The sequence below is a fragment of the Acanthopagrus latus genome, chromosome 5 (assembly GCF_904848185.1).
Source record: "Acanthopagrus latus isolate v.2019 chromosome 5, fAcaLat1.1, whole genome shotgun sequence".
NCBI classification, from domain to species: Eukaryota; Metazoa; Chordata; class Actinopteri; order Spariformes; family Sparidae; genus Acanthopagrus; species Acanthopagrus latus.
In genome coordinates this window covers 22,583,849-22,608,317 of record NC_051043.1, presented here as the reverse complement: position 1 = coordinate 22,608,317, position 24,469 = coordinate 22,583,849, and the positions used below count along the sequence as shown (strand labels likewise).

General features: G+C 40.3%; 3 protein-coding genes across 9 annotated transcripts in view; 2 read left to right on the top strand and 1 right to left on the bottom strand.

Annotated features, from left to right (window-relative positions):
- znf366 (zinc finger protein 366) overlaps window positions 1–9,171 on the top strand; it is a 9,549-nt gene extending 378 nt beyond the window's left edge. Inside the window, exons 2-7 of one of the 2 annotated variants that reach the window (XM_037098553.1) lie at window positions 2,103–3,133; window positions 3,216–3,383; window positions 4,313–4,463; window positions 4,902–5,093; window positions 7,649–7,829; window positions 7,910–9,171. In XM_037098553.1, the coding sequence (XP_036954448.1) occupies window positions 2,112–3,133; window positions 3,216–3,383; window positions 4,313–4,463; window positions 4,902–5,093; window positions 7,649–7,829; window positions 7,910–8,520 (2,325 nt within the window). In that variant the 5' untranslated portion in view covers window positions 2,103–2,111 and the 3' untranslated portion in view covers window positions 8,521–9,171. The remainder of the gene's footprint in view (window positions 1–2,102; window positions 3,134–3,215; window positions 3,384–4,312; window positions 4,464–4,901; window positions 5,094–7,648; window positions 7,830–7,909) is intronic. The other variant, XM_037098552.1, reaches the window with a different exon arrangement.
- The window catches only part of LOC119019733 (isotocin-neurophysin IT 1-like), an 18,484-nt gene extending 4,480 nt beyond the window's left edge, over window positions 1–14,004 (bottom strand). The window contains exons 1-2 of one of the 6 annotated variants that reach the window (XM_037098555.1): window positions 3,247–3,375; window positions 3,018–3,089 (exon numbers count right to left, since the gene is read on the bottom strand). The gene's annotated coding sequence lies outside the window, so the exon portion shown is untranslated. The other 5 variants (XM_037098559.1, XM_037098556.1, XM_037098558.1 and 2 more) reach the window with 5 other exon arrangements.
- Window positions 13,631–24,469, top strand: mrps27 (mitochondrial ribosomal protein S27). The gene is made up of 11 exons (XM_037098554.1): window positions 13,631–13,703; window positions 14,013–14,090; window positions 15,137–15,207; window positions 15,310–15,368; window positions 15,946–16,060; window positions 16,624–16,702; window positions 18,069–18,184; window positions 18,328–18,430; window positions 18,539–18,675; window positions 22,098–22,259; window positions 23,984–24,469. The coding sequence occupies exons 1-11, from the start codon at window positions 13,631–13,633 to the stop codon at window positions 24,230–24,232; spliced, it is 1,242 nt and encodes a 413-aa protein (XP_036954449.1). The 3' UTR covers window positions 24,233–24,469.

Below are 24,469 nucleotides of genomic sequence, written 5' to 3'. Positions count from 1 at the left end.
GCTGGGGTCTCTGCAGAGTGGGAGAGGTGAAGAAGGATAAAAGACCAGGATCAGAACCAGGAGACGGTTTGAACTGGCTGAAAAAAAGGGAATTACTGAATTACAGCACGCAACTGCAAACTGTTTGGGAAGAGGCGAAATAACTTTATTCGTGCTTTCTGCATGTGGTTTACGTTTTCTACATCCAAGTGCTTGTGCGACTGTATTTATTATCATGGAGCGACATTCCCTGTTTTCAGAAAAGTTATTCTGCAGACACAAAATGTCACCGTGAGTTTTATAAATGGGATTTTGTGATTTTATCTGCACTGATCATGTTCATCTCACGATCTTCCTGAACTTCATCGTCATCACACCAACATGACTTAGATGTTATTCTTGGATGTCAATGGGTGACGCAATACCAAAGTATTCCCTAATTTTAATTTTCTAAGTAGAAAAAAAAAGACTTTCAAAGATGTCAGGTTTTATAAAAATTAACTTGAACCCAGCGAGTATATCAGCCAGCTGAATGTGTCTGTTTATTATTGTTTCAGTGCGCTGATGTCATTTTAAACTTAAAAATCCTGCCTGCACTACATATTTTTGTCACAAGTGAGGGATCCTTACAAAAGTATGTACACTATTCCAACATCAAAACATCTGTATTTAATGTTGAATCCACCCCAAAAATCAAGTGTCTGTCCGTTCTCCACTATTTTCGACGAAACAGTAAAACTAATATATGAGAAATGATCTGCAGCTTCAGGGATCAAGCAAACTTTATTTGCAGAATAATAACAATAATAATGAGATAGTGTGTGTTTTTCTTGTGTAGTGTTATAGCAACCGAAGGAAGAGTAGTTGCTGATCTGACATCTGACAGACAATAAAGTAGAACTTGTGGTCGTGCTACAGTGGATTGATTTGGATCACAGCAGTTTCTTATTGATAAGCAGTGAGCTATTTACAGGAATAGATATAGATATGTACATCATTGCCATTGACATTCGATGTCATGCAGAAGTGAGACAGTTCCCCTCTCAGAATCACCATCTTTTTCACCCATGACCATCACCTACACCAAACTAAGCTAAGCACATAGAGACCTCGGTGGAGATTTCATTTATAGATACACGACATCTTAACACGTCACTATTTATTTTCTCTTATCAGCTTGTTAAACAACCTCAGACTTCTGGCTGCTCACAGAGATGCAGATTGAAAACATCATGTAGCTTTATCAGTGGAGGTGAAAAAGGGGAAGCTCTTCCTGCCTGTCAGTGCAAAAAAAAACACAAAAAAAAAAACAGAGCAGATGAACAGAGCAGAGAAAAAAAGACATGGAGAAGCGAAAAGTGTGCGGGAGGTAGAGGTGAACATTTTCACTGATAACTTCCTAATTTCAGGAGAGGAGGAGATCTGTGAGAAAGGAAGAAGTGAAAGGTTTCAGGTTGAAAAACTAGAAAACGCGTGGGTGTATACTGTTCTCTATGTGTGACTAGTTTACTTTTCTTCCACAGAAACCTTCAAAGAAAAGAGTCATATTGTAAGCAAAACCAGACGCAGAGGCACTGGATGCACTTTTACCTAAAGTGAAGGGTCTGGCTTTGGGGACTGCAATCATAAAATTGGTGGAAAGTAAAATTTGAAGTTCCTACTCTACTTTTATTCAAACATTGGCCTAAAGAGGCAGACGTATCCAATATTTCATATGAATAGTGAAGATCCAAAACACTGACTACAGGTCTGTAGAGTAAACTCAGGGCTCCAGAATAGATGTTTAACTCTAGTTGCCAATTGCTTAAAAAAAAAAAAGAGTGTTTTACATAGTGGCATGCTATTTTACTCCTAAAGGAGTATTCCACCACATCAGCATTGCACCCCCATAACATTTTCAAAGTCACAATGAACAGTTTAAAGAAAAAAGGATCAGAAACGATGCAGCAGAACAGAAAGAGATTATACCACGCGTTCTTCTTCCTTGTCATAATCTCAGGTCTCCATTGCCCACAATGCAACCTGAGAACTTGAGACTAGAGTAGTAAGATTTTTGAGTAGTCCCTGATCTGAATATTTCTTCCACCACTACAACTAACTTCATTCATCTCTTCTTTTTAAAGGGAAAGAAGATGGAAACAGACAGAATGAATTACTCACCAGCAAGAAGTCCTCCTGTCAGAGATGAGCTCCGACACACACCTCAGCACAGTTTCTACCTAAGCCCACCTCCGCTCTACATTAAGCCTCCAAAATTCTCCCCTCCCAGATACCCCAGCATATCACCCAACAGAGACACCTACAGTGCATTCAGCCCACCTGCTTTCTTTCCCATGCTTGGCCCCGGTTACTCACAGAAGGAAGGATCCCAAAAACGCAAAAGGACTCCTTTCAAAATGGACGCCCAAGAAGGTGAATCTCCCGATGGAGCAGCAGAGGAGGCAGAAGAGAGCAGCAGAAAGAAGACGGTGGACCTCGCCCACTTCCCATTCTCCTTCCCACATCGGCCCATGCCGTCCCCATCCCCGAAGCCCATGCCTGGTATGATTGAACTAAACAGACTGCAGCTTCATCAAAGATCACCAGGTATGAGTTTACCTGCGCAGGTGAAACAGGAGCCGCTCAGTCCTTCCCCCGTTTGGCCTCCCTCTCCCCTCCTTCTCCACCCTCCCTACTTCCCATCTCTCCACCACAGCCTCCTCCCGTACCCCTTCTTCATGCCTGGCCCTGTCATGCACCTCTCCCCTGGTTCTTTCTACCCCAGAGAGGACCTCCACCCCAGGCATCGCGGCCGAGAAGGTCCTCCTCGCAGTGGGATGACCAGCGCTGAGAAGCTTGGCCTTAACATCCACGTGGATGACAGTTATTATGTGGATGTGGGAGGAGATCAGAAGAGATGGAAGTGCCGTATGTGCGAGAAGTCCTACACCTCCAAGTACAACTTGGTCACGCACATCCTTGGGCACAACGGCATCAAGCCGCATGGGTGTCACCTGTGTGGGAAGCTTTTCAAGCAGCTGAGCCACCTGCACACTCACCTGCTCACCCACCAGGGCATGAGGCCCCACAAGTGCACAGTGTGCCACAAGGCCTTCACTCAGACCAGCCACCTGAAGAGACACATGATGCAGCACAGTGACGTAAAGCCATACAGGTACATGATTTGTTTTTGGCTTCTTGATGTTTTAAGCTGCTCCGTCTATGTTTTAATCTTTCACTTCACCTGGTCCCTCCAGCTGCAGTGTGTGCGGCAGAGGATTTGCTTACCCCAGTGAGCTTCGTGCCCATGAGCTGAAGCACGAGAAAGGTCAGGAGAACGTATGCGTGGAGTGTGGTCTGGATTTCCCCACGCTGGCCCAACTGAAGAGGCACCTGACCGCCCACCGTGGCCCCACCCTGTACAGGTGAGCACAAAAACCCACCGTCCCTTTGATAACATACTGAGATAATTGTGATTAAAGCAAATCGCTGAACATTTTGGGAAATACTCTTACTCCTTTTCTTGTCCAGAGTTTGATGAGAACACTGAAGCCACTCACATGTATACAGTAACTACAATGAAGAAACAGCTGGCAGTTAGCTTAGCTGAGCATAAAGATTAAAACAGGAGGGAAAAACAAAATACCAGCACCTCTAAAACTAGCTTATTAACACATCACATTTAATTTGTTGAAACTGTAGAAAAACTAGACCACCTGTTTCCCTTTTCTTCAATCTTCAATCCAAAGTTAGCCAACTGGTTACTTCCTGTAGCTAGCCAGCAGTCAGTTTTCTTATGTAAGCATAAAGATGCATGCATGACCCCATCAAACAATTGGCTAACAAATCTGCCAACCAGCAACTCTAACAACAACATTAGCCAGGCTTAATGTTTTACCCCCCCCCCCCCCCCCCTTTTTTTACCATCTTTGCAGCCTACTAAGCTCGGCTAAACTGACAGCATGCTAACCTCTAACTAGGCCTTTTAGCAGTTAGCTTACCTTACATGTAGCTTAAAAGCGGGGTCAGAGGGAAACATGCGTAGGTCTGTCGAACGGCAATAAAATCTGCTTTTCCTCACCTCTAAAGCTCAGTAATTGACCTTAAATATATGTTTTTTAAATCATTAGAAAAACTTGCCAGGTAATTCTTTCCTCTTTTTTTGTAAAGCCTATGCAGCCTACTAAGCTAACAGGTTCCTAACCTGTAGTTAGGCTGGATAGCTGCCAGTTAGCCAGGTAGTCTATGTACAAAGCTAAGTTAACCGGTTGCTAGCTGTTGCGTCATATTTACTGTACAGTCTCAAGAACGACTGCTCTGAAAGAGGTTTCTTTGCACCTGTTGCCCCCTGCAGGTGTGCGGAGTGCCAGAAGACTTTCCAGTACCCGAGCCAGCTTCAGAACCACATGATGAAACACAAAGACATCAGACCGTACATCTGCAGTGAGTGTGGGATGGAGTTCATCCAGTCACACCACCTGAAACAGCACACGCTCACTCACAAAGTAGGTTTAATTAGGAGGGTAAAGAGAAAAGACAGCCTTTTGTCGATGTCTTTTGACATGGGTTGGAAGTAAAAGCATGTTTTTTTTTTGGCATCAGACAGAGTTATCATTTTGCTGTCACACATGTCAGACATTTTTGTTAATGCCTTTGCACATTTTGGACACTGAAGATTGCTGAAAGAGTTTGGACTCTAGCCACGCATGTTGTTTTGGCAGCTGTGTCAGAGCAGTTTCCTCTTAAATTCTGTCTCTTGGACCTCCTTTATCCACCCGTTTATCTTTAAAAACTCTGAGATCAAAAACATTAAAATAAAGACAGTAAAGATAGAGCTCAGTGGGATTTTAGAGGTTAGAATAACCAGAACTGTAAGCAGAAGACACAGTCGTCTGTTGACCACATTTCTCACACCACTACTTCCACATTCTCTCGTTCTTCAGGGGGTGAAGGAGCACAAGTGTCGCATCTGCGGGCGTGAGTTCACCCTGTTAGCCAACATGAAGCGTCATGTCCTCATCCACACCAACATACGGGCCTACCAGTGCCACATGTGCTTCAAGAGCTTCGTCCAAAAACAGACTCTCAAGGCTCACATGATCGTCCACTCGGACATCAAGCCCTATAAATGCAAGGTTGGTCAAAGTGAACACAGCATGTGGGGTTCTTTGTGTTGTGTTACGGCACCAATTTGTCTGTTGTTCACTGATTAAAGGAGCCATTGGAAAAATAATCTTTATTCTCTAAGAGGAGAAGGTCGATACAACTCTCTTCACAGTAATTAGAGGATGTACTACCAGTAGCTGGCATGACTCTTAACCGGATACGTTATTTTAGAACAGCGCAGTCCTCAGAGGAATATATGTGAGACTGATGGATGGGTCAACAAATTTCATACATAATTATGGCGGACCATGTTTTGCTCACCGCAGCCAACATGGCCTTTTTGTAACCGTGACTGTATATGGGCTCTATGTCACAGTTGGTAGCATTTTTCATGCATTAATTGCTTAATGTTGCTGGACTGCAGATTTCTTTGTGCAGGGTTTTCCATGACAGTTCAAATGATGTGACTTAATGCACGTTCGCGAGTATGGAGAGCAACAGTAGCTCACGTTAGTTTAGAAAATTGAGTCCGCCAACATAAACTAACAGCCGGATTCCAGCACAACACAGACGCTCTGCAGAGCACCTTTAATGAAATGGTTAATACTGTAACTCTGACAACAAGGCTAACCTTAACAAGCTACCCGTAAAACAATGTTTAACACGCCCTAGTCAAGTCTTTTTTTGCCTAAACCTAGCCAAACCTTAGCACTGTCACATAATATTAAGTTATCTTTCAACAGTGATTTATAACAGAATTAGATATAAAAAAGAACCCTACAAGACAGTTGCTAACAATTTAGTTTGTCAGGTAATTTGAAGGACTTGTTGGTTACGAAGCTGCCACCTGCAGTTATTGACCTTAGTTTAGATTAGCTTAGCATAGTATTTATCATCAGAATTGGGAGCAGTATTAATCTTGTTATCTCACTCTCGGCCAGACGCTTCTTTTGCAAAACTATTCCTTTAATATCCACTCCTTTTCCTGTAAGGTGTTGGAAAAAGGCATCAACGCTCCAGATGCTGAACTATAAACAAAATGTAGCAATGCATACTTAATCACAGCCGCAATCCAAATGTGTAATATCTCGTGGTAGCTGCTATTAAAGGATTTGCCGCCTTTTTCTGGAGAGTCTGTTTTGACCTTGGTGTTTGGTGCGAGGACTGAGACGATGACCAGATAGCAGGGAGGCTTTTGGCAGTGGGACCCTCCTCGTCCATAGGAAGGATATCGCCGCACAAACTGCCTCTCTAACAATGGCCCCCCAGCCTCCCCGGAGAACAGGGCCCTCAAATAGATTTCATCTTGCTTTCTCTGCTGCTGGAGGGAGCTTCCTGTTTTCTCACGGTCCTCTTGGACAGTTTACAGTCCCTCTCTCCTCCTGAAGGAAAGGACCACCCTAATAAAAAAGAATGCAGAGGAAGGACAGCGCAGGAGCTGCCCTTCCCTGTTCTCCTCCTGGCCCTGTCTCGATGTTGCTTCCTTTCTCTCTCTCTCTTTCTGTTTTTCTTGCGTGTGTGTCTGGGAGTGAGAGAGAGAGGGAAAGAGAGAGGGAGAGGGGGGGAAGACAAAGAGGAAACGAGGAAAACAAGGATAGAAGGAGGGAGACAGGGTGTGTGCATGTGTTTGTCTATGTGTGAATGCCTGGGCATTCATTCATGATTACGTGTAGCTCTATAACTCGGCATTCAGCAAGAATTAGTCATCGAACAAAGGAGCTTTGGCAGAGGAGGAAAATAATAGGTGGAAGGTGTTGGCCTATTGTTTGTGTATCCTCAAATACTGTTTACTGCAGCCAGTGGTGGGAAGTAACTGAGTATATTTACTCAAGTACTGCGCTTACATGCAGTTCAGAGGGAAAATGGGTAGTTTTTACTCACTCAACTGCATTTATTTTAATGCTGGACTTACTTTTACTTTTCAGATTGAAATTTTATTTATAAAATATATGATAAGCCTCTAAAATATGATGATTTGTCACTGTATACTGTGCTAACAGTATACAGATTAGTAAAATGAGTACTTTTACCTCCCATGCTTTGAATAGATTTTGCTGCTAGTACAGCTGCGCTTTTACTTCTACGAGGATTTTTTTTTAATGCAAGTTTTCTATTGATTCCCACAGACAAGGTGGAAAAATGTTGACAAAACAAAGTAAACTTTGGTTTTGTGCTGTGCCACCAAACTACAAAGCAACGTCTTCCCTCGGGCTGTGAGAATCTGACCTAATGACATGAATTATGTAATAATGATGCAGAAATAATCACTCTTTGCCCTGATATAGAGGCATCAGCATTACACTGAAACTGTTTCATCACCAGTTAAAAAGAATAGTTAGACATTCTTAGAAAAATGCTTATGCTTTACAAGGAGTTAGACAGAAAGATACACCTCACATCTGTGTGTATATATGTAGCTTTAGCCAGGAGCCAGTTAGCTTAGCTTAGCATGAGGACAAGAAAAAGTGGGAAACAGCTAGCCTAATGCTCAGTAACTGACACATTATGTCTCGTGAGTTTCAGCCATGCAAAAACAGGAATTGTAATGAGAACCTACCTTAAACTTCTCTCTTTTGTCTTGCAGCTTTGTGGGAAGGAGTTCAACAGGATGCACAACCTGATGGGCCACATGCACCTCCACTCAGACAGCAAGCCTTTCAAATGCCTTTACTGCCCGAGCAAGTTCACGCTGAAGGGAAACCTCACCAGACACATGAAGGTCAAACACGGCGTCATGGACCGAGGGCTGGATGAAAGATGTAAGGGTGCGCAAAAACATAAATGGTTTATGCATTTTTAAATTGCAAAAGCTGATTGAGGTAATAAATTATTTCTCTGACTTCAGTGTTTAGGCAAAGAGGACGATTCTGCCTGACCAGCCCCATGGGCCTCCTCACCCGCTTCGGCCAGGAGGAGCCGTTTGACCTTTCCCAGAAGCCTTCAGGCCTGCCCAGCCTCCGGCTCTCCCAGTCTGATGGCGAGAGCGTCCCTGGAAGCTCGTGTCAGGAGGAGGATGAGGAGAGTTTGTACAGGAGGAGCCAGTACAGCCCCGAGGTGGACCAACAGGAGCTGGAGGAGAGAGGGCATGGGTCTCTGGCTGAACTAAGGCCAGAGGAGAAGCAGAAAGAAATGTATGCGCACGGTTTAGATGAGAGGGAGTCAGGAAATGAGGGAGACTCTGTCGATCCCAGAGGGGATAAGATGCACCTCTTAAAGTCAGAAGAGATGGCGGATGAATCTGATTTAGAGCTGGGTGACCGGGAGTACGATCATGAGACAGGTCGAAGACAGTCCTACAACTATGACTCTGATTCAGAGCTAGAAGATTACCATGAGGTAGATGAGACAGAGCAAAGCAAACAGCTCCAGACTAGACTGGAGATAGCTGAATACATGGAGGTTACGGGTCCAGAGGAAGAACAACAACAACAAGAAGAAGGTGAAGACAAAGAATGATAGAGTTGAGTCAGAGAATGAGAAGAAGACGCAGGGTTTAGGGAAGGCAGATGTGTTTCTTTGACAGGAAAATGGAGAGGATGTTCAGGAGACACACCCCTGAGGAGAGAGGAAAGAGTGGAGTTCTTTAAATAAAACTCATTATGGAGGTTGTGGTGCAGTAGCTTAGCATGACAAGATAAATACAAGGATATCATCTTTTTTTAAAAAGAGCGACTGAAATATAAAGCTGTGAAGCATACGGAACATATCGTACACTGATTAATGAGTCACTGACAGGATGTGAGGAAAGAATATGTGCATTTATGAGAAGTTAAGTGTGATTAGGGTGCAGCTTTGTTGTAAATAAAACACCAAAACGTATTTAATAATTTAGTTTTTTACAATCATTTTGCAGTAACCACTCAAATACGCGATTTTTGATTTTCCTTTTTACTGCGTTGTCTGTTATATTAAAATCAAAAATATGTAATTGCTCAAATCATTGTGCATGCGTTATGGTCATTTGTTTTTTTTTTTTAGTTTGTCTTTCTAAAAAATAAACTGTGATTTTGATCTTTTTTATGTTTTTTTGTCTAGATTTTTTTCTAAAATCAGATCAGTCTTGATGAGACATCTTTGTAATGGTGGTCTGCAAGATAAATGCTAAAATAAAAGCTTGAAATCACTAAACCTGAAGCCTGTGTTTTCTCCAAACCTCTCTGTGAATAATTTGAGGGAATAGGAGCCCTGATAGTAAATGTCAGTCCTCTCCGTCTGACACGTACTTTACCAAACCAGAGATGATTGCTGTGGCTTTCAAAAAGCTTGCCTTTCTCCCCCAGCTTCTCTTTCAAAGTAGAGGAAGAGGAAGAGAAAACACCTCTCCCCTTCTCTCTTTTAGGTTGTGATCAAACGGCGGTGACGGACACAGTGGGTGTCCCAGACAAAGGCTGCGTATGTCTGTATGACTCAGAATAAAGCATTGTTTCTGCTCATTGCAGAAGCTCCACTGAAAATAGAAATACTACTCAAAGGAAAGAGAAAGTTTAATGGAGAAAAGTAGAGGAAAGTGCATTATCATTCAGTGCATCAGGTGGGATATCTCACATATACGTATAATTACTATTAGTGGATAACTGAGCAGAGAATATTTAACAGTATTGTTTGGTGCATTTCAATCCACACTGATATCATTCAGCTCAACAGGCGATAGAATCACCTTATACCTCACATCTATGTGCCAGTTCAGGTAAACATCCAGTCATTTCTTGTCAGATGAAATGCAGAACAACAGCTTCTCGTTTTCTACCAGTGACGACCACCGTGTCCTACAGGGCGAAACTGCAAACAGTTTGAGGAAGTTCTCACATCCTCCTCTCCTTTCCTTTCCTCACCTACACGTTTCAATCCCAACCGCTGGCTCAGAGATGAACTGTCAGCGGCATGGCATTGTGCAATCTCTGAGGGACATCGTGCGCAACCGATGTCTGCTCGGAGGCCGAGCGAAAGAAGGTGTTTCAGTAAAACTCTACCTCTCCTGCATGTTTTTTAACGAACTGAAACTTTACAAAACCATGAGAATCATGTGACCACACGGGCACACAGGAGAACAGGTCAGATCATCGTATGATGGGAAATACAAATCATGCCGTGAGAGACACTTGATGTTCTGCTTTGCAATGAACTGTGAAAAGATGACAAGATGGTGTCACTTTAGTAAAAGGACAAATCACAGTTTATAAATAAATCTGTTTTGTAACATGCAAAGATAATTAAAAAGCTTCAAGCTGTGGGTTTTATAGGCTACTGAACAAGAAGCGTTAAAATACAGTTGATGTTAGACATTTACACTGTTCTTAGTACTTTTTAAAGTCTTAAAAACTAAAATTAAAATGCAAAAGCTTAGAAATAAACAAAAAGTTGGAGAAAAAAGATTCTGTATTCCAAAAATTGTTGACACTTATTGATTCAATCGTTTATGACAAAATAGGGTTTTTTGAAGGCAAACACATCTTTTATAATATATCTACAAAACTTGAGATTGACTTAAAATTAACAAATTATTGAAGACATTCATCTTGGATCCAATATGAGGGTTATTTTTTTACTGCGTGATCAATAACAGTGCATACTGGAGTTGGCCTTGAATAGTGACGTGAAAGTTTCTTCTGCAGTAGATAACTTCAAAAGATGTTAAATCCAAACTCTCCCTGATCCTCTCCGTCATCACCTGCAGTCCATTATGGCAACATTTTAACCCAGTGGCAAATATGTACACAACACTATAAACTAAGACTAACCATCGGTCTATAACGATGGTGTTTTTCGATTTCCTTGATGTTGCAGCTGAGGACATGATGTGATTCTTTGATAAGCCTCTAATGCTGACTCTTTTTCGCATTGTCGTCTCTGTAGCAGCCGAGACTTTTTGCTTTTTGATGCACCATAAATATCTCCTCTGACCTCATACAATAACCCAACTGCACTGCTTGAAACCACATATGTTGAAGACTGTTATAATGTTGATTTCATCTGAGTAGTAAAGTTCCCACCACTTTTCATCACAAAGTGACACCCTTGAACTCTTCATTTCATTACTGACTTCTATTTTTTGTGATGATTTGTCCCCCAGTCTCCTCTTAATAATTCAACTCCTCAACTCCTCCTGGTAGCACTGATTTCTTTTAGGTTGAACAAGGTGATGTCGGGTTCTACATTACAGGGCGGTGCCCATCCTGTTTCATTCCCTACAAAATGTGCTTGTTATGTAAGCCGACACTGCACTGCATTTTTTAAATAAGCGTGGTGCTATACAACATGTACTTTTAGGTATATGACATTTCATAGGAGGAAAAATATTGAAATATTTCATGTCAAAGAAATTCACAAATTCACTTCTACTCAACCAGAATATCATCTTAGTCTATTTTTCTCCTTTGGTTTAATTTACACATTCTCCAACGTCCTAATGTCATAACGTATAAATTTATCATTCTATTGCGTTTTCTACTATTACTGGTTTGCTGTATGAGCTTGTTTTGGACTTTTTGCCATCATTTTCCGATGCATACTGTCCTATTTTATGCTGTTTGGTTTCAAGTTGTGCAAACAAGTTAAACATGGTAGCACACTCATACACTAAAACTGTACAGTATATTGTTTTTTTTTGTTTTTTTTTTGCAGAGGAGAGCCACCACACCAAAATGACTTGTCATCATGTAAAAAAAAAAAAAAAAGTCTTATGATGCATTTTTTGTGTCACGTGACACTCGTTCCCACATAGTTATTCAAATATTGATATATGGTGCCGTGGCTGTGAAGCACAAAGGAGGCAGACAGGGGATGCACGTAACGGAGATAATGAAAATGAATACTTCTCAATTCTTCGCATCAGTGAACCACATCCACCTTTTAAGATGAGGGGAATGGTGCAACAGAAAGCTTCAGATAGGATTTTTTTTTTAAAGGAAAGTGGGTTTTGCAAGGTAAACATTTTGCACAACACCAACAAGAAGACGCGGTAGTGCAGCAACACTCGAAAAGAAGAGAATCAGACACCATTCGCTCCTGAAAAGATAGCCGTATCCAGGGCCATGCATGTAGATGTGTTTACTTCCTGTCAGTTCTCTCTAGTGCAGCTCGGGTAAGAGCTTCCTGTTTTGCTGGCAAGTGAGAAAACGAGATGGTGCTAAAATTCTTCCATGTTTTGTTTAACAAAACTGTCCCACCCCAGTCTCAACCTGTCACCTCCTTTGAGCCACAGCCAAGGAGCTTACTGTAATTTAATTATAGCCGAGAGCTCTCCTCCTGTAAACTATAATGGAGAATCAAAACACAGAGAGGTCAGAGAGGACAGCAGCCCAAATAAAAACACATGATTACTCTCAACAACTCAGCTCCCAATTAAGGGTGCTGTCATTCCTCCTGCTTCATTCAGAAGGTGTGTTACTATTTTCATCTTTTACACATGACTGGACAAATGTTATGTCCCCAGGAGCTTCAGAAACAAGTCATCCATGATGCCGAGTGACTGACACTGGAGCTTTTTATGGTTTTAAAGGCAGTGCCACAGGGCGAGTGAAGCTGCTGTTCCTCTAATTCAGTTTATCTGGTGTCCTCCTTATACAAACAGCACCCTCTAGCGTTCAACCCTCTACATGTATATATTCAAAAGATTTGTCCCATAATTTAATTTCCAAGTTCACTCCTGCAACTTATTTATCTCTGATAACCACCATATATAATATTATTAGGTATCCTTTGACATCAAAACCAGATGTATTCCACAAATTATGTTTACGCTGGAAAGACTAAATATATTTTTTGTCATTTCGAAGAGGAAACAAATGTGAATACATGATTATACTCATTTATGCAGATGCCCATTTTGGCAGTTAAAGAAAAAAAAAGAGAACAAAATGATCAAAAGTCATAATAATTAGGGCTTTTCTAAAAGTCAAAATTATGTCATAAGAAGTCACAAAAAAGATGAAAATGAGATAAAAAGCTATCGTTACGTGGACATTTTAGATAAAAAGTGAACATTTTCACATCATTTTGACTTTTATCTCATCATTTCTAAGTTTTAACTCAAAAATATTATTTTAATCTCTTAGCTATGACTTTTTATTCTGTAATGTGAGTTTCACATGTCATAGTCATCATATTTTTCTAATAGTTTTAACATTTTAGGTTATAATTAGCATTTTGAATAGGACTTTAGGAACTGGTGGCAATGGGCTTCCATACATTTATGAGTAAACATGCTTTTAGTAATGGATAGCCTACTATGAGGAAAACCTTATGCAAATCATATGATGTTGTACTTCCTACTGGTAAATATATTAGATTAATTTGCTTAAACTAAACTTGATTAACTCAAATTGTTAGACTCACCTTGCTCTCACATTTGCACTTTAATGTTGCCCAAGTTGTCAAGTCTTTGTTAAAATTAAAACTACTTTATCTATTTTCATACTTTTCGTCATTATTAGGAAATAAAACATTTATGTTCAAAAAGGCGGTTTTAAAATATACGTGATTTCCGTTTTGTTTGCCGGGTCTCACTTGTGGTATAACCCTCTCATCACCACCCCCGCCTCCCGCTAAGAAATGGTATCGTCCAAAGATGGCAGCCTCCGTGTTGAAGCGGTGTGTGACAGCAGCAGTCAAAGTTAAATGTTTATCTCCGTCTCTTGCAGGTAAACACATCTTAAATGTCGACGTGCGAAAATTACAGTTTAGTTTGATCATATTTTTTTTGGTTAAACTTCTATTTCTTTCTCTTCCATGCTCTGTTTTAATGTTTAGAGAGGGAGAGCTAATGTCCCAAGTTCATGTTATTAGCTAACTGAATGTAGCTTCTTTAACGTCATACCTGCGTAAGCAAGATTTCAACACATATTACTGTCGTTTAAATGTGTCACAGTAATACTAACCAGCTTATAAACAGGCAACAAGCGAACGTTAATATGTATTTACCTGACCTGGCTGACTGTTTGTCTTTACAGCCAGAAGATGGCTCCTCTCTGCAGCTTACACAGATACCAAAGTGTGGGAGGCAAGACAGAACGATCCTCACAACCTGGGTAAGAGATATGCTAATATTCACATAACAAGTATTGAATAGTCTAACTATTAATATCTAGAGTCGGGAATGTGGGCATTTTCCTGGGGAAGCTAATTTTTCTACCTAGTCCGTACAGAGGTCGTCACTATTTCTCATTATAAACCCTTAAATTTATTAAATGTAAATGAGTTGACGATGGGTACAAATACTTTCCAGACTCTAACTTCGTTATAGTTATGGATGTAAGTATGAAATTGATGTGTGCCTATATATGGTGTAGACTTTCCGGCGGATTCCTTCACAAGATAAACAGATATAAAAATGGGTGAAAGGTACTGAAGGATCCGGATTGATTATGATCCTTTAAAGATAAAGCCCCTGGAGTGGGAGTGCTATAATCTATGAGTGGATGTCAAATGCAATGTGTTGACATCTGTAACGTTACAAAAATTTGCATCGAATGCCTGATCAGATTTTTAGTTGTGTTTATACTTTTTTTTAAAAATTATTTAAATGATTTCACAATTTTAATATTGTATTTTTACCTGAAGGTCTGATAAAGTGTCCCTTGAAATATAGTAATTTAATTTGCACAATAAAGTCAAGATTTTTACTCCTCAAAGTAAATTATCAAAAAAGTAATGTGTCTGTGTTGATGCTTAAATCCAAGTCCTGTGATACCACTGGTATAAATTGTGTGTTGCTGACATATCCACATCCAGACATGTAGATTGACAGCTGTCTGCAGCAGTTCGGCACCAAATATTAGTGTTGGTGCACTCTGTCAACACAGGGTGGCAGTGTTAAACTGCATGGTGGACTGATGATCTGTAGTACTAAATGTACTAAATTAAACAAAACTCAATCATACTAAAGTTTTAAACATTTAGAATAAATCACAACAGATGGTGAAACATTTGATGACATATTCAAACATTTTTTAATGGTGCTGTTATGTCCAAGGCAGGTGTATACTGTAAAAGACATTCTCAATAGTTTGTTTGGTTCATCAGTTTGTTTTATAGTCTTACTGATGTGTTTTGTTTTGTTTTTTCTAACCCACAGCTACACTGGCCAACGTCATGGACAGGACATATGAAAGGAATTTCCCAGTTAGCTCTCTGACTGTGTCACGGGTAAACTGAATCTAGATTCCGATAGGCTGTTTTATTTCGGACCTTAATGGCAGTAGAAAGACAGTTTTCGCTATCTATTTATATCTTCTGTTTGTGTTTCAGTTTGTTGACAACATTTCATCTCGAGAGGAGATTGATCAGGCGGAGTACTACCTTTACAAGTAAGAGGGAATCATTTTGACTCTTTCTCCATCTTCATTTCTGTGTCGCTTGTCCGCTGCTTCCTTGGTTCTCTGTGGGATCAACTTTTGTGCTTTTCTTGGACTGAATTGTCTGTTTGGTTTGTCTGTTTTGGTTTTTGTTCAGTCACATGCTTTTCTTTGTTCGGGGCAACTCCAGATTTTTCCTGTTTACTCCCTCCTCTGGAATCTGCACCCATTCTTGAGATTACAAGATTTAGTATATTTCTCAATCGCACCCTTGTTGAGGGCACATTCATTCTCACTACAGTTGAAAAATAAACTACCTTTACACCTTGGGATGTTTGAAAATACTACTTAGTACTTTTGATACATTCAAATGTATTTGATGGGTCTGGAATCTTGTGTTTTAGTTAATTGCTCCCTTGGTGATTCAGCAACTGATAGTTTACTGCAGACTCATGCATTTGGTACTCAAATGTGGTCACATGTCTCTTCCCCCCATCTTTCCTGTGATTTTTATCTTGCACATTAATAAAGCAGACATGTGATGGATATGCTGTATAAGAAAATAAAAACACGTTTTTATTCCTTCCAGGTTTCGTCACAGTCCGAACTGTTGGTACCTGAGGGACTGGACCATTCACAGCTGGATCAGACAGTGTCTGAAATATGGAGCCAAGGAGAAGGCCCTGTATACACTTAAGAACAAGGTACACAACAGATTATTATCCCCCCATTTTACTTTTGAAACAATAAATGGAGACCATTTAAAAATTAGGAGACTCTTTGGTCAAGGTAAAAGAGCTCATCTTCATAATCAGAGAGGAAATGTCATTAGAGGCTTCTGTCAGCTGCCCTTATCTGTCAGCGTGAGCAATCACAGATCCAATCTCAACCACTCACATGCAATTTGAAACGGATGTTAGCAGCATGAACAACGTCATACATGTTCGACAATGTCATCCCAGCATGTGTACTGCTCCTAAATGAGTTGTAGTATCTGCAAATCACTGAATTATTTTTAAAGTGGATAAGCATGCTAACCAGTGACGTGTTTACACTGAGGTAAAACACAGCGTGCTCGATTAGTATCTGTTGTTGTTTTGATGGGTGTCATGTCCGTGGGGGATTAGAGGTCTCGATGTCAGAGATGCATTTGGGATTGACAGTGTGCTGTGCACCGTGTTTATCAAATCATGTAGGATGAACAGTTCATGCTGTACTTGTGATGCAAAACCTGAGTGTGTGTGTCTGTGTGTGTGTGTTTGTGCAGGTCCAGTATGGAATATTCCCAGATGACTTCACCTTCAACCTGCTAATAGATTCTTACATTAAGGACGGGGACTTTAAAAGTAAGGAATTTCTGAAGTGTGTCTTCAGTCAAACATTTAAAGTGAAAAAATAGGTTCAGACGGACTGAGATAACATAAAACTCCTGCAGGTTTCCAAACACATTCTTGTTGACTTTGACTGTTGCCAGGTGTGGGAACAGGCTGTCTGTCAAATTACCAAAATCAGATTTCAAACAGTTTATTTCCTTGTTTGCAAGAGACGGAGTGAAGAGGAAGCCAGGTTATTTTTCTCTAATAAGATTAGACTAAACAGTCCATGGGTTTTTTTTTCCAACTGGTGAAGTTGGCATAATTTTACATCGTTTGCATTACGATGTTTTCAGTTGAAATCTAAAGTGATGTTTCATTACTTTTAGAAAATGAACTGAAAGTAATCATCGTACTGACAAGTGCTGTCTGACTAACTAAAACCAGACATATCTTAATTCCTTACTTGCGTCTGAACTTGCGTCTGGAGGCCCCGTGCCCATAGCAGGGGTGACGCAGGAGACGCAGAGATCCAGATTTACTGTAGCACTAGAGCCAAACCAAGACCAACAGTGATGATTGCTCAACTATTAACATTGCTACAAAACAGAGGAGACAATTCTCTTTTGTTACATTTTCTAATAACTACACGACCCCCCTGTTTGGAATTTTTTTGCCTTTTTGAAAATTAAATAATAGATTTTTGTGACCTGCTCTTTAAGATGAACATCATTGATAGGAAGCTAAACAACTTGTGTGAAAACATCAGAAATCTGAAAAAAATGTCATGCTTGTCTGAGGCAGAAAATTTAGTGTGTCAGTAAAAACAGAATGTGACAAAATGCAGCCGCAGTGCTGTACATGAAGCATGTGATTTAATTGTCACCCATGTTTTCACTCTTTTTATAGAATCAAAAAATGTCTTTAGATGAAAACAGCTGTGTGGACCAATAAGGGGAACTTCAACAAAGAGACTTTCATGTTCCTCAAATTTCCATGAAACATTCATAAATGCCACGTTAAATTTGTTCTTTGAGGTTTGACTGGTGCTCTAATCACATCATCTTGTTGGACTCTCTTCTCCTGCGATGGTTTATCTTGATGAACAGACTCCATGTAACATCAGTGGATTAAAACTCTTGCATTTTTTTATTTTATTTTTTTTTCATTTTCCTAAAATTTGTTTGAAATTTGGATTTAATGGCTATCGTTGGCTTTGAATTAGAACTTCTTCTCTCTCGTTCAGGTTCTTGATCTCGAGGAAGAAACCCTATAATCTTTGCTACAGTTTGTTTATTTTACATAGCCCTCATAGTATTTACCTTCCAAAGAAATTATAGTTACTGACTATTAATTATGGAAAGACATTTATTGAACTGTTGTTATTATACTCGTACAGGTGCGTGCGCTGTGGTTGAAGAGGTGATGCTTCAGGAGGCGTTCGACCTTCCCTCTACGCAGATCTTGTCTCTGTACGCTTTGGGCACTTACCTCGCAGCCAGACCACAACTCACTGTGAGTGAATCCACAGCAGCAGCAACACAGGAGGTGTTATGAAACCAAGTGATGCCAGAATATAGTTATGCTTAGAAGTACAGTACGTTAAGACAGACTAAAGTCATCTACTTCCACTCAGACTTGTTCCTGTCTGTGTTCAGGTGTCAGAGGAGCGGGCGTTGGGAGCATCGCTGCTCATCTGTGGAATGATACAAAACAACGCTGCAGGACTCAACGCTCAGCTACTCGGCAATGCTCTCCTAGGTGTGTGTTTGAGTCCCTTCCCCCACAGTGTTGGGTCGATTGATTTCATCCAGTAGTCTTTCATTAGACTGCTTGTCTAATTTATCCTCCTTCTCTTTCTCCATCCAGGGAAGGTGGAAATGTTAAAGGGCATACATGCTGTCTTCAAAGGGATGCCTCTCTTCTGGGGTCACGGCTATCTGGAGCGAGCGCTGGCCGTCATGGAGAGAGCTGCGTCTGGTGACGTCAAGCTGTCCAAAGACATGGTAAGATCTTTATGTGCATGAATGTGGTCATCATACACACAAGAGTTGAGCAAAGTAGTCTTTTTGTGGGAAAGACAACTAGATGCAGCTGTCCTGCCTACAGATATTTGTTTATTATCAAGGTTTATTAAGGTGGTGAAAACATCTCTAAGCGACATAAAAAAGGGTAGAAATGCTTCGAATCAGACCAATGTTGACCTTATTAAGCAAATCAAGTTTCCCTATCAAATACATTACATTCCTTATTGGTGTTATCATTACTCTTAATGGGCTCTGTTTTCATGTAAAATCATTAAGTCACAGAGGACTGGAAACTCAATATTTAGTAGCACAGTAACCCCTAATGTCATGTGACTTTACATTAAAAGGATTCCAGTTAGTTAAACACAGTAGAGAGGTAGAAGTGCTCACTATCTGAGTCGTAGTATTGGGATTGACATGAAACCTACATCCCTAATTATCAGAATCAGAAATACTTTATTGATTCCAGAGGGGAACGAGTCAAGACAATAAGGAATAAGAGTAAGTAAAAAATAAGATATAAACTAAACAAATATAAAATAAACATTTCATGTGACATGTATTTATATCTGAAAATCACAGAAAATCACATTATATCATAAAAAAAAACCCATAGAAGAAAACATGGACCAAAAGTGTCCAGTGACTCTTTTTGATGAAAAAAAAAAAATATATCATAATATTAATACATTTTATCACTTAAGCACCTTTGAAAGCCAGGCGCTTACAAGGTGCTTTACAATAATAAAATACAGAAGTGTGTATTCATTTTCAAAAATGAGACCAGGGGAATCACAGAGAAATAAAACAATATAAACAAGAATTTCCAAGAGTGATTAAACAAGCAAGATAAGACATAAACATTAAAAAGCTTCGTAAACTGACGCACTGACTCAGATGATCAGATAGTAAGCAGGAGTTGAATGCTGTTTAGTGTTTCTCCTGTTTATAGTCTTTGTGCTTAACTGAACTGGAATCGGTACCTAAGGCTCATTGAAGACATTGACTGACCTTGCATAAGTCTCGTAACTCACCTAATATCTTGACACTTTCCTTTATTTGATGTGAGAAAACAAGTTCTCCTTCATCGGTTGCTCATCTCTGGTTAGCAGGTTTCTCTGGGTTTCTTTCGCCCACTTCAACAACTTTTCCCCTTTTTGTTTTGGCTGTGTTTTCCTCAGAGTAGCAACTGCAAATGGGAGTTTATTTGTTCATTTAGTCTATAATGGAGACGTGAAAGCAAATAGAAATGTTGCCAGGCTGCCAGCAAGCAGACTTTTCATAGGAGCGCAGTGAAAGTGAGGCTAATGGGGAACTAATCGAAACCCTGGCAGTGATTTGTTCTATAGCCATTACAGTCTGCAATAACCATTTACTTCATAATGATACGTTAAGGCAAAATACTTTAGTAGTTTAAAGTTTAATTAGTTTTCATTATAGTCATCACACAAATACAAGATAAAGAAATAAAAGGAAACCTGTGCCAGACAGCATCACCTCCTGCACTCATTTGTCCTTTTTTGTCGATATCCTTCCCTGACTGAGAGTTTTGACGTCAAACCAACATCTTCGTCGGTGTGCTGAATCACTGCAGTGAGATTAATTTGGATTAAAGTTTCTTTCAAATAGAATTCTATGTTTAAAGCAAAAAAGTCTTTTCAACATGGCACCGTGTCACAGAGCAGAATTATTGACAACACAACATTAAACACATGCACAGGATAGAGACTGCTGTTACTCTCCAGGTGGAGTGTGTGACACAAACAGTTTCCATTGATCTGCTGAGATGAAAGACACACGCTGTCATATTGTTGTCATTTTAACATATATGCACACGAACACAGTCGGGTGCAGCGCCTCTAATCCGGCCTGTGCTGTCCAGTTCAATAGTTCAGCTTTGTCCACGTCTAATGAGATTTTGAAGAGCCTGGAGCAGCGAGGATGTCCATGAGAATCACTGCAACAGGAACTAAACGGCCTGTGTCAGACGGCCGCACAGCAATAATGTGGACAGAGCAGATAACACCGTAGGACAGAGAGGAAAGAGAGGAAATATTACATCTGAAATGGTGGTGCTGGTGACCGCAGCCTCAGGTCATGGTTAATCTTACCTCTTCCGAAGATTAAGAGAGGAGTTGTCAAGTGACGTGTCCAGCCTCTTTCATCATGACATGCCTGCTCTGTAATCTTTAGACAAGGAACCAGCTCTTCTTAAAAAGTTTTCAAAAAATGGGTCGCGTTTTTTTGGTGCTGTTTTTCTTTTCTTTCACGTATTTGTTTTATTTGGATGTCACATCATATTTACACAGTATTTGAAAGTACAAACATGTCTAGTCTTATATTTGGTGAAACAGAAACGCATAATAATCAAGACATAAATAACATAAAATAAAATATAAACCCAACCCCCAATTGGTCCTCTTTTAGTACATGGCTAGTAGGGTCGACTGACATTTATTTCTGTTTCATTCTGTAAATAGTTCTCTTACTCTAGTGATCTGAATCTTAATTCTGAGGCTGTTCTGTAAATAATTCTGTTCAACCTTCAGTCCGCCTGGTGTTTCCCTGTGGTGTTACTGTTGGTGCTGCTGTTGAAAACACAGCATTGGCGTGACTTCTGTCCAAAGCAGGAAAACAACTGTAATAACCCCAATCTAACACAAGAAAGTTTCTTACTGATCGTGTAGAAAGAATTCCAGTGGTTAGGTTAGGGTTAGGGTTGGGGAAGCATATCATTCACACAACAACGGGAGCACTCTCCATTGAGTGAACACCCACCAGTTTCTCTCATTTTGCCTCCATCAACAAGGTTCCTTTATGTTATTCCTTTATTTTATTTCCACTTGTTCCACTTTCACCTTAGGATAGCTACCGGGGAAAACAGTGCCTTCCTGTTTTGGTTGCACGATGACAGACGCGCTTCCTTTGTGCCGCAATGCCTAGGGAACCAATCTACAGCCATTACTCTGTGCAATCAGTATTTACTAACGAATGCAAAAAACGTTGTCTGTTTCCACTTTACATTAATCTGGATAGTCCTGCTTTATGTCCGGTTTAAGCACAATCCACACCTGATTTAAGACCCACCCATTCTGAGCATGGACGTGGATACAGATCATATAGTTGGCTGAATACGTACAGATAATGTATAATGTAACTCACTTATTAGACTTATTCTGCATTTTAAAGAACTCGGGTACATGATGCCTCTACAGAAGTGCAGTTGGTTATAAAATAATGGTTGCACATCTCAGCAGTGGCGGCCTCAAACAATCTGATACACACACACATTTTAAAAAAAGGTAATAACAGCTTTTTCATAATATTGACATTGCTAACCTACTGAAAAATAGGTAATATTTCTGCACGCTGCACTTAACGTGCACTTTATTATCTTCCAGCTTGACTACGTGAGCGACTTGCTGCAGGAGCTGTCCTCCACCTCAGACTCGGATTCTTCTGGAGACGAGTCGGCAGGTGAGGAGGACAAGAAAGAAGACGCCGTAGATGAGGACGATCAGGCTGAGCAGGCTAAGCTGCCTCAGTATGTTGACAGATTTAAGGTGGGTGTTGTTTTTGCTAGTAGTAACAGATTTTATGTCAGTTTTCTTTGTCAGTGGGGTAAGCAGATGATTAAGGGATTCCTGTCGTGGCCAAGTTGTTACTCAGGATTGTTTGTGTAAAACCTGAGTGGGTGTATCATACGGGAGCATTTTGACTTGTTATGATTTTTTCACTATTGGAATGTGTTATTGAAAATTCTAGTGCACGGTCATATTCCCAGTACATTTAATTCATTAAAGACACTGACCAAAAATGAATTAAGAAATGCTGCTGAAAGTTTTGAATTATTTATCTGTTGCAAGTAAAGTAGGGAAAGAATGAAAACGTACAATCTGAAAACCAAAGGTCTGTTTTATACAATAGTTTGTATCGGTGAGATTGTTGTGTATTCACGAGACGAAACATTTTAGCCTAAAGCAGCGATCATGCACGTGAACTGTGCTTATGTATGGTCATGAAGGGGGAATTTGTTTATAAATGACCAGTTGATGATTAGACTGAGATGGTTTCGTTGATGGCTCTCTGACAAATGATGGAATGAATAAATGTTTAAGGGGGCGGCCCAACTGTTTCCCCACACTAGCTCTGCAGAGATTTCCTGTAAAACATTTCTGTTTACGCTCAGTGTTACTCACCAAGATGCAAAGTGTTTGTCCTCGAGGTACTACAAACATGTGGACAGCATTTCCTTCCTCAAAAACCATTTTCATCCATGTTTACTAGCAAGCTGTCTTCTTCCTTCTCCATTTTGTTGGCACCGTGGTGCGTTTCTTGACATATTACCACCACCTGTTGATCAGTGTCTTCAGTATCTGACCGGCCGGTGTCGTCTGTTACTGTTCCAAATGATCTACAGCTGTATTAAACAGGCTACAGTGTATTTTGTGTTTATAGTTTGGCAAACACATCTCATGCAGATATGAAGGTCTGGAACATGTTGATCTGAACTTTGTCAATTACAGCGGTAATGTTCATGTTTTTGACAAGTCAATTTCAGGTTCAGCTGTGCCTTTTTGACACCCGTACTCAAAGCAAAACAAATGGCCACCATGCAGACAGAAAGTTGGTCATGGTTTTGTTATCCACTGAACATTTCTGGCGCTTCACAGCAGAACAGCAATTAATACAAAACAATGGCTCCTGACAAGTCAACCAGCGTAATACAAGCCTCCAGCAGCCCCGAGATCCCAGAGAGATTTGAAACTGGCTTTAATTGCAGAAATCTTTACTCTATCTGCTGAGTGAAAAGTGTTAGATTGCACCACGTCTGAAGTGGGTGCATGAGATCGATCGTAAATAACTTTTCTAATCTATTTGGGATCTCAGGGTTTACGGAGACTTAGATTGCGCCAAAGGAGCCATTATGTTTTTGTTTTGTTTGTTTTTGTTTTTCCCCCCAGTAGTTTTTAAACCCCATTTACTTATTGCTTCAGAGATTACACTGTTTTCATACCTGACTTTCCATTCGGCATAGGGGTGAATAGGTAATGATGAAGTCTATTGTTTTGATGAAATTACCCTCGAATGATTTTTACAGATTTTAACTGAAATTTATCTGATTCATTTGGGGATTGAAGAGTGTTTTAAAAGCAGCTTGAAGGTTTTTGAAATGTGTTGAATGGAGTCTCCACCAGTTTGGAGGGCTTTACCCGACTCATTTACATGAAGCGATGAAGTCACAGTTGGACGCTTAAACGTCTTTTTTTCTCCCCTCCTTATTCAGGAACTGAGCAGCCAGCTGGAGTCTCAGGGCAAAGTGGACTCTGCCTCTTTCCAGGATTTAGTGACCGCTCTGGCCCAGCAGAACCTGGCAGCTGCGGAGAAACTCGACTTGGAGCAGTACGTAAGCCGGGTGCAGGCATGGGAGTCCGAAAAGAGACAGCTGATCCAGAGAGAGAAGGAGATGAGGGAGAAGGCCGAGCAGGAGAGACAGGAGAGGTTAGCCGCCAAGGCTGCAGCTCAGCAGGCGTAGAGACTGTCAGGATTGAGCTGAATCAAGATCACTCAACTGTCCACTGAGTATGTACATTAAAATTGTGTATACTAAGGAGATAATTTGAGATTCATGTCTCTAAAACTTTGAAAATATTAACATTGTCAACATAACATCTGCTTGTGTCACTATTACTTTTGTATTTGTTAATTATTGTGTGCTTGTGTGAAAAGTGTCGCTCTGTTTTAATTGAATTAAATCGGGCAAATCTAAATA

Bases quoted from the DNA above. Each gene is read 5' to 3' on its own strand.
- mrps27 (XM_037098554.1), top strand. From the start codon at position 13,631: ATGGCAGCCTCCGTGTTGAAGCGGTGTGTGACAGCAGCAGTCAAAGTT. The intron at 18,431-18,538 runs GTGTGTGTTTGA...TTCTCCATCCAG, and splicing joins ACTCGGCAATGCTCTCCTAG to GGAAGGTGGAAATGTTAAAG. The intron at 22,260-23,983 runs GTGGGTGTTGTT...CTCCTTATTCAG, and splicing joins AGTATGTTGACAGATTTAAG to GAACTGAGCAGCCAGCTGGA.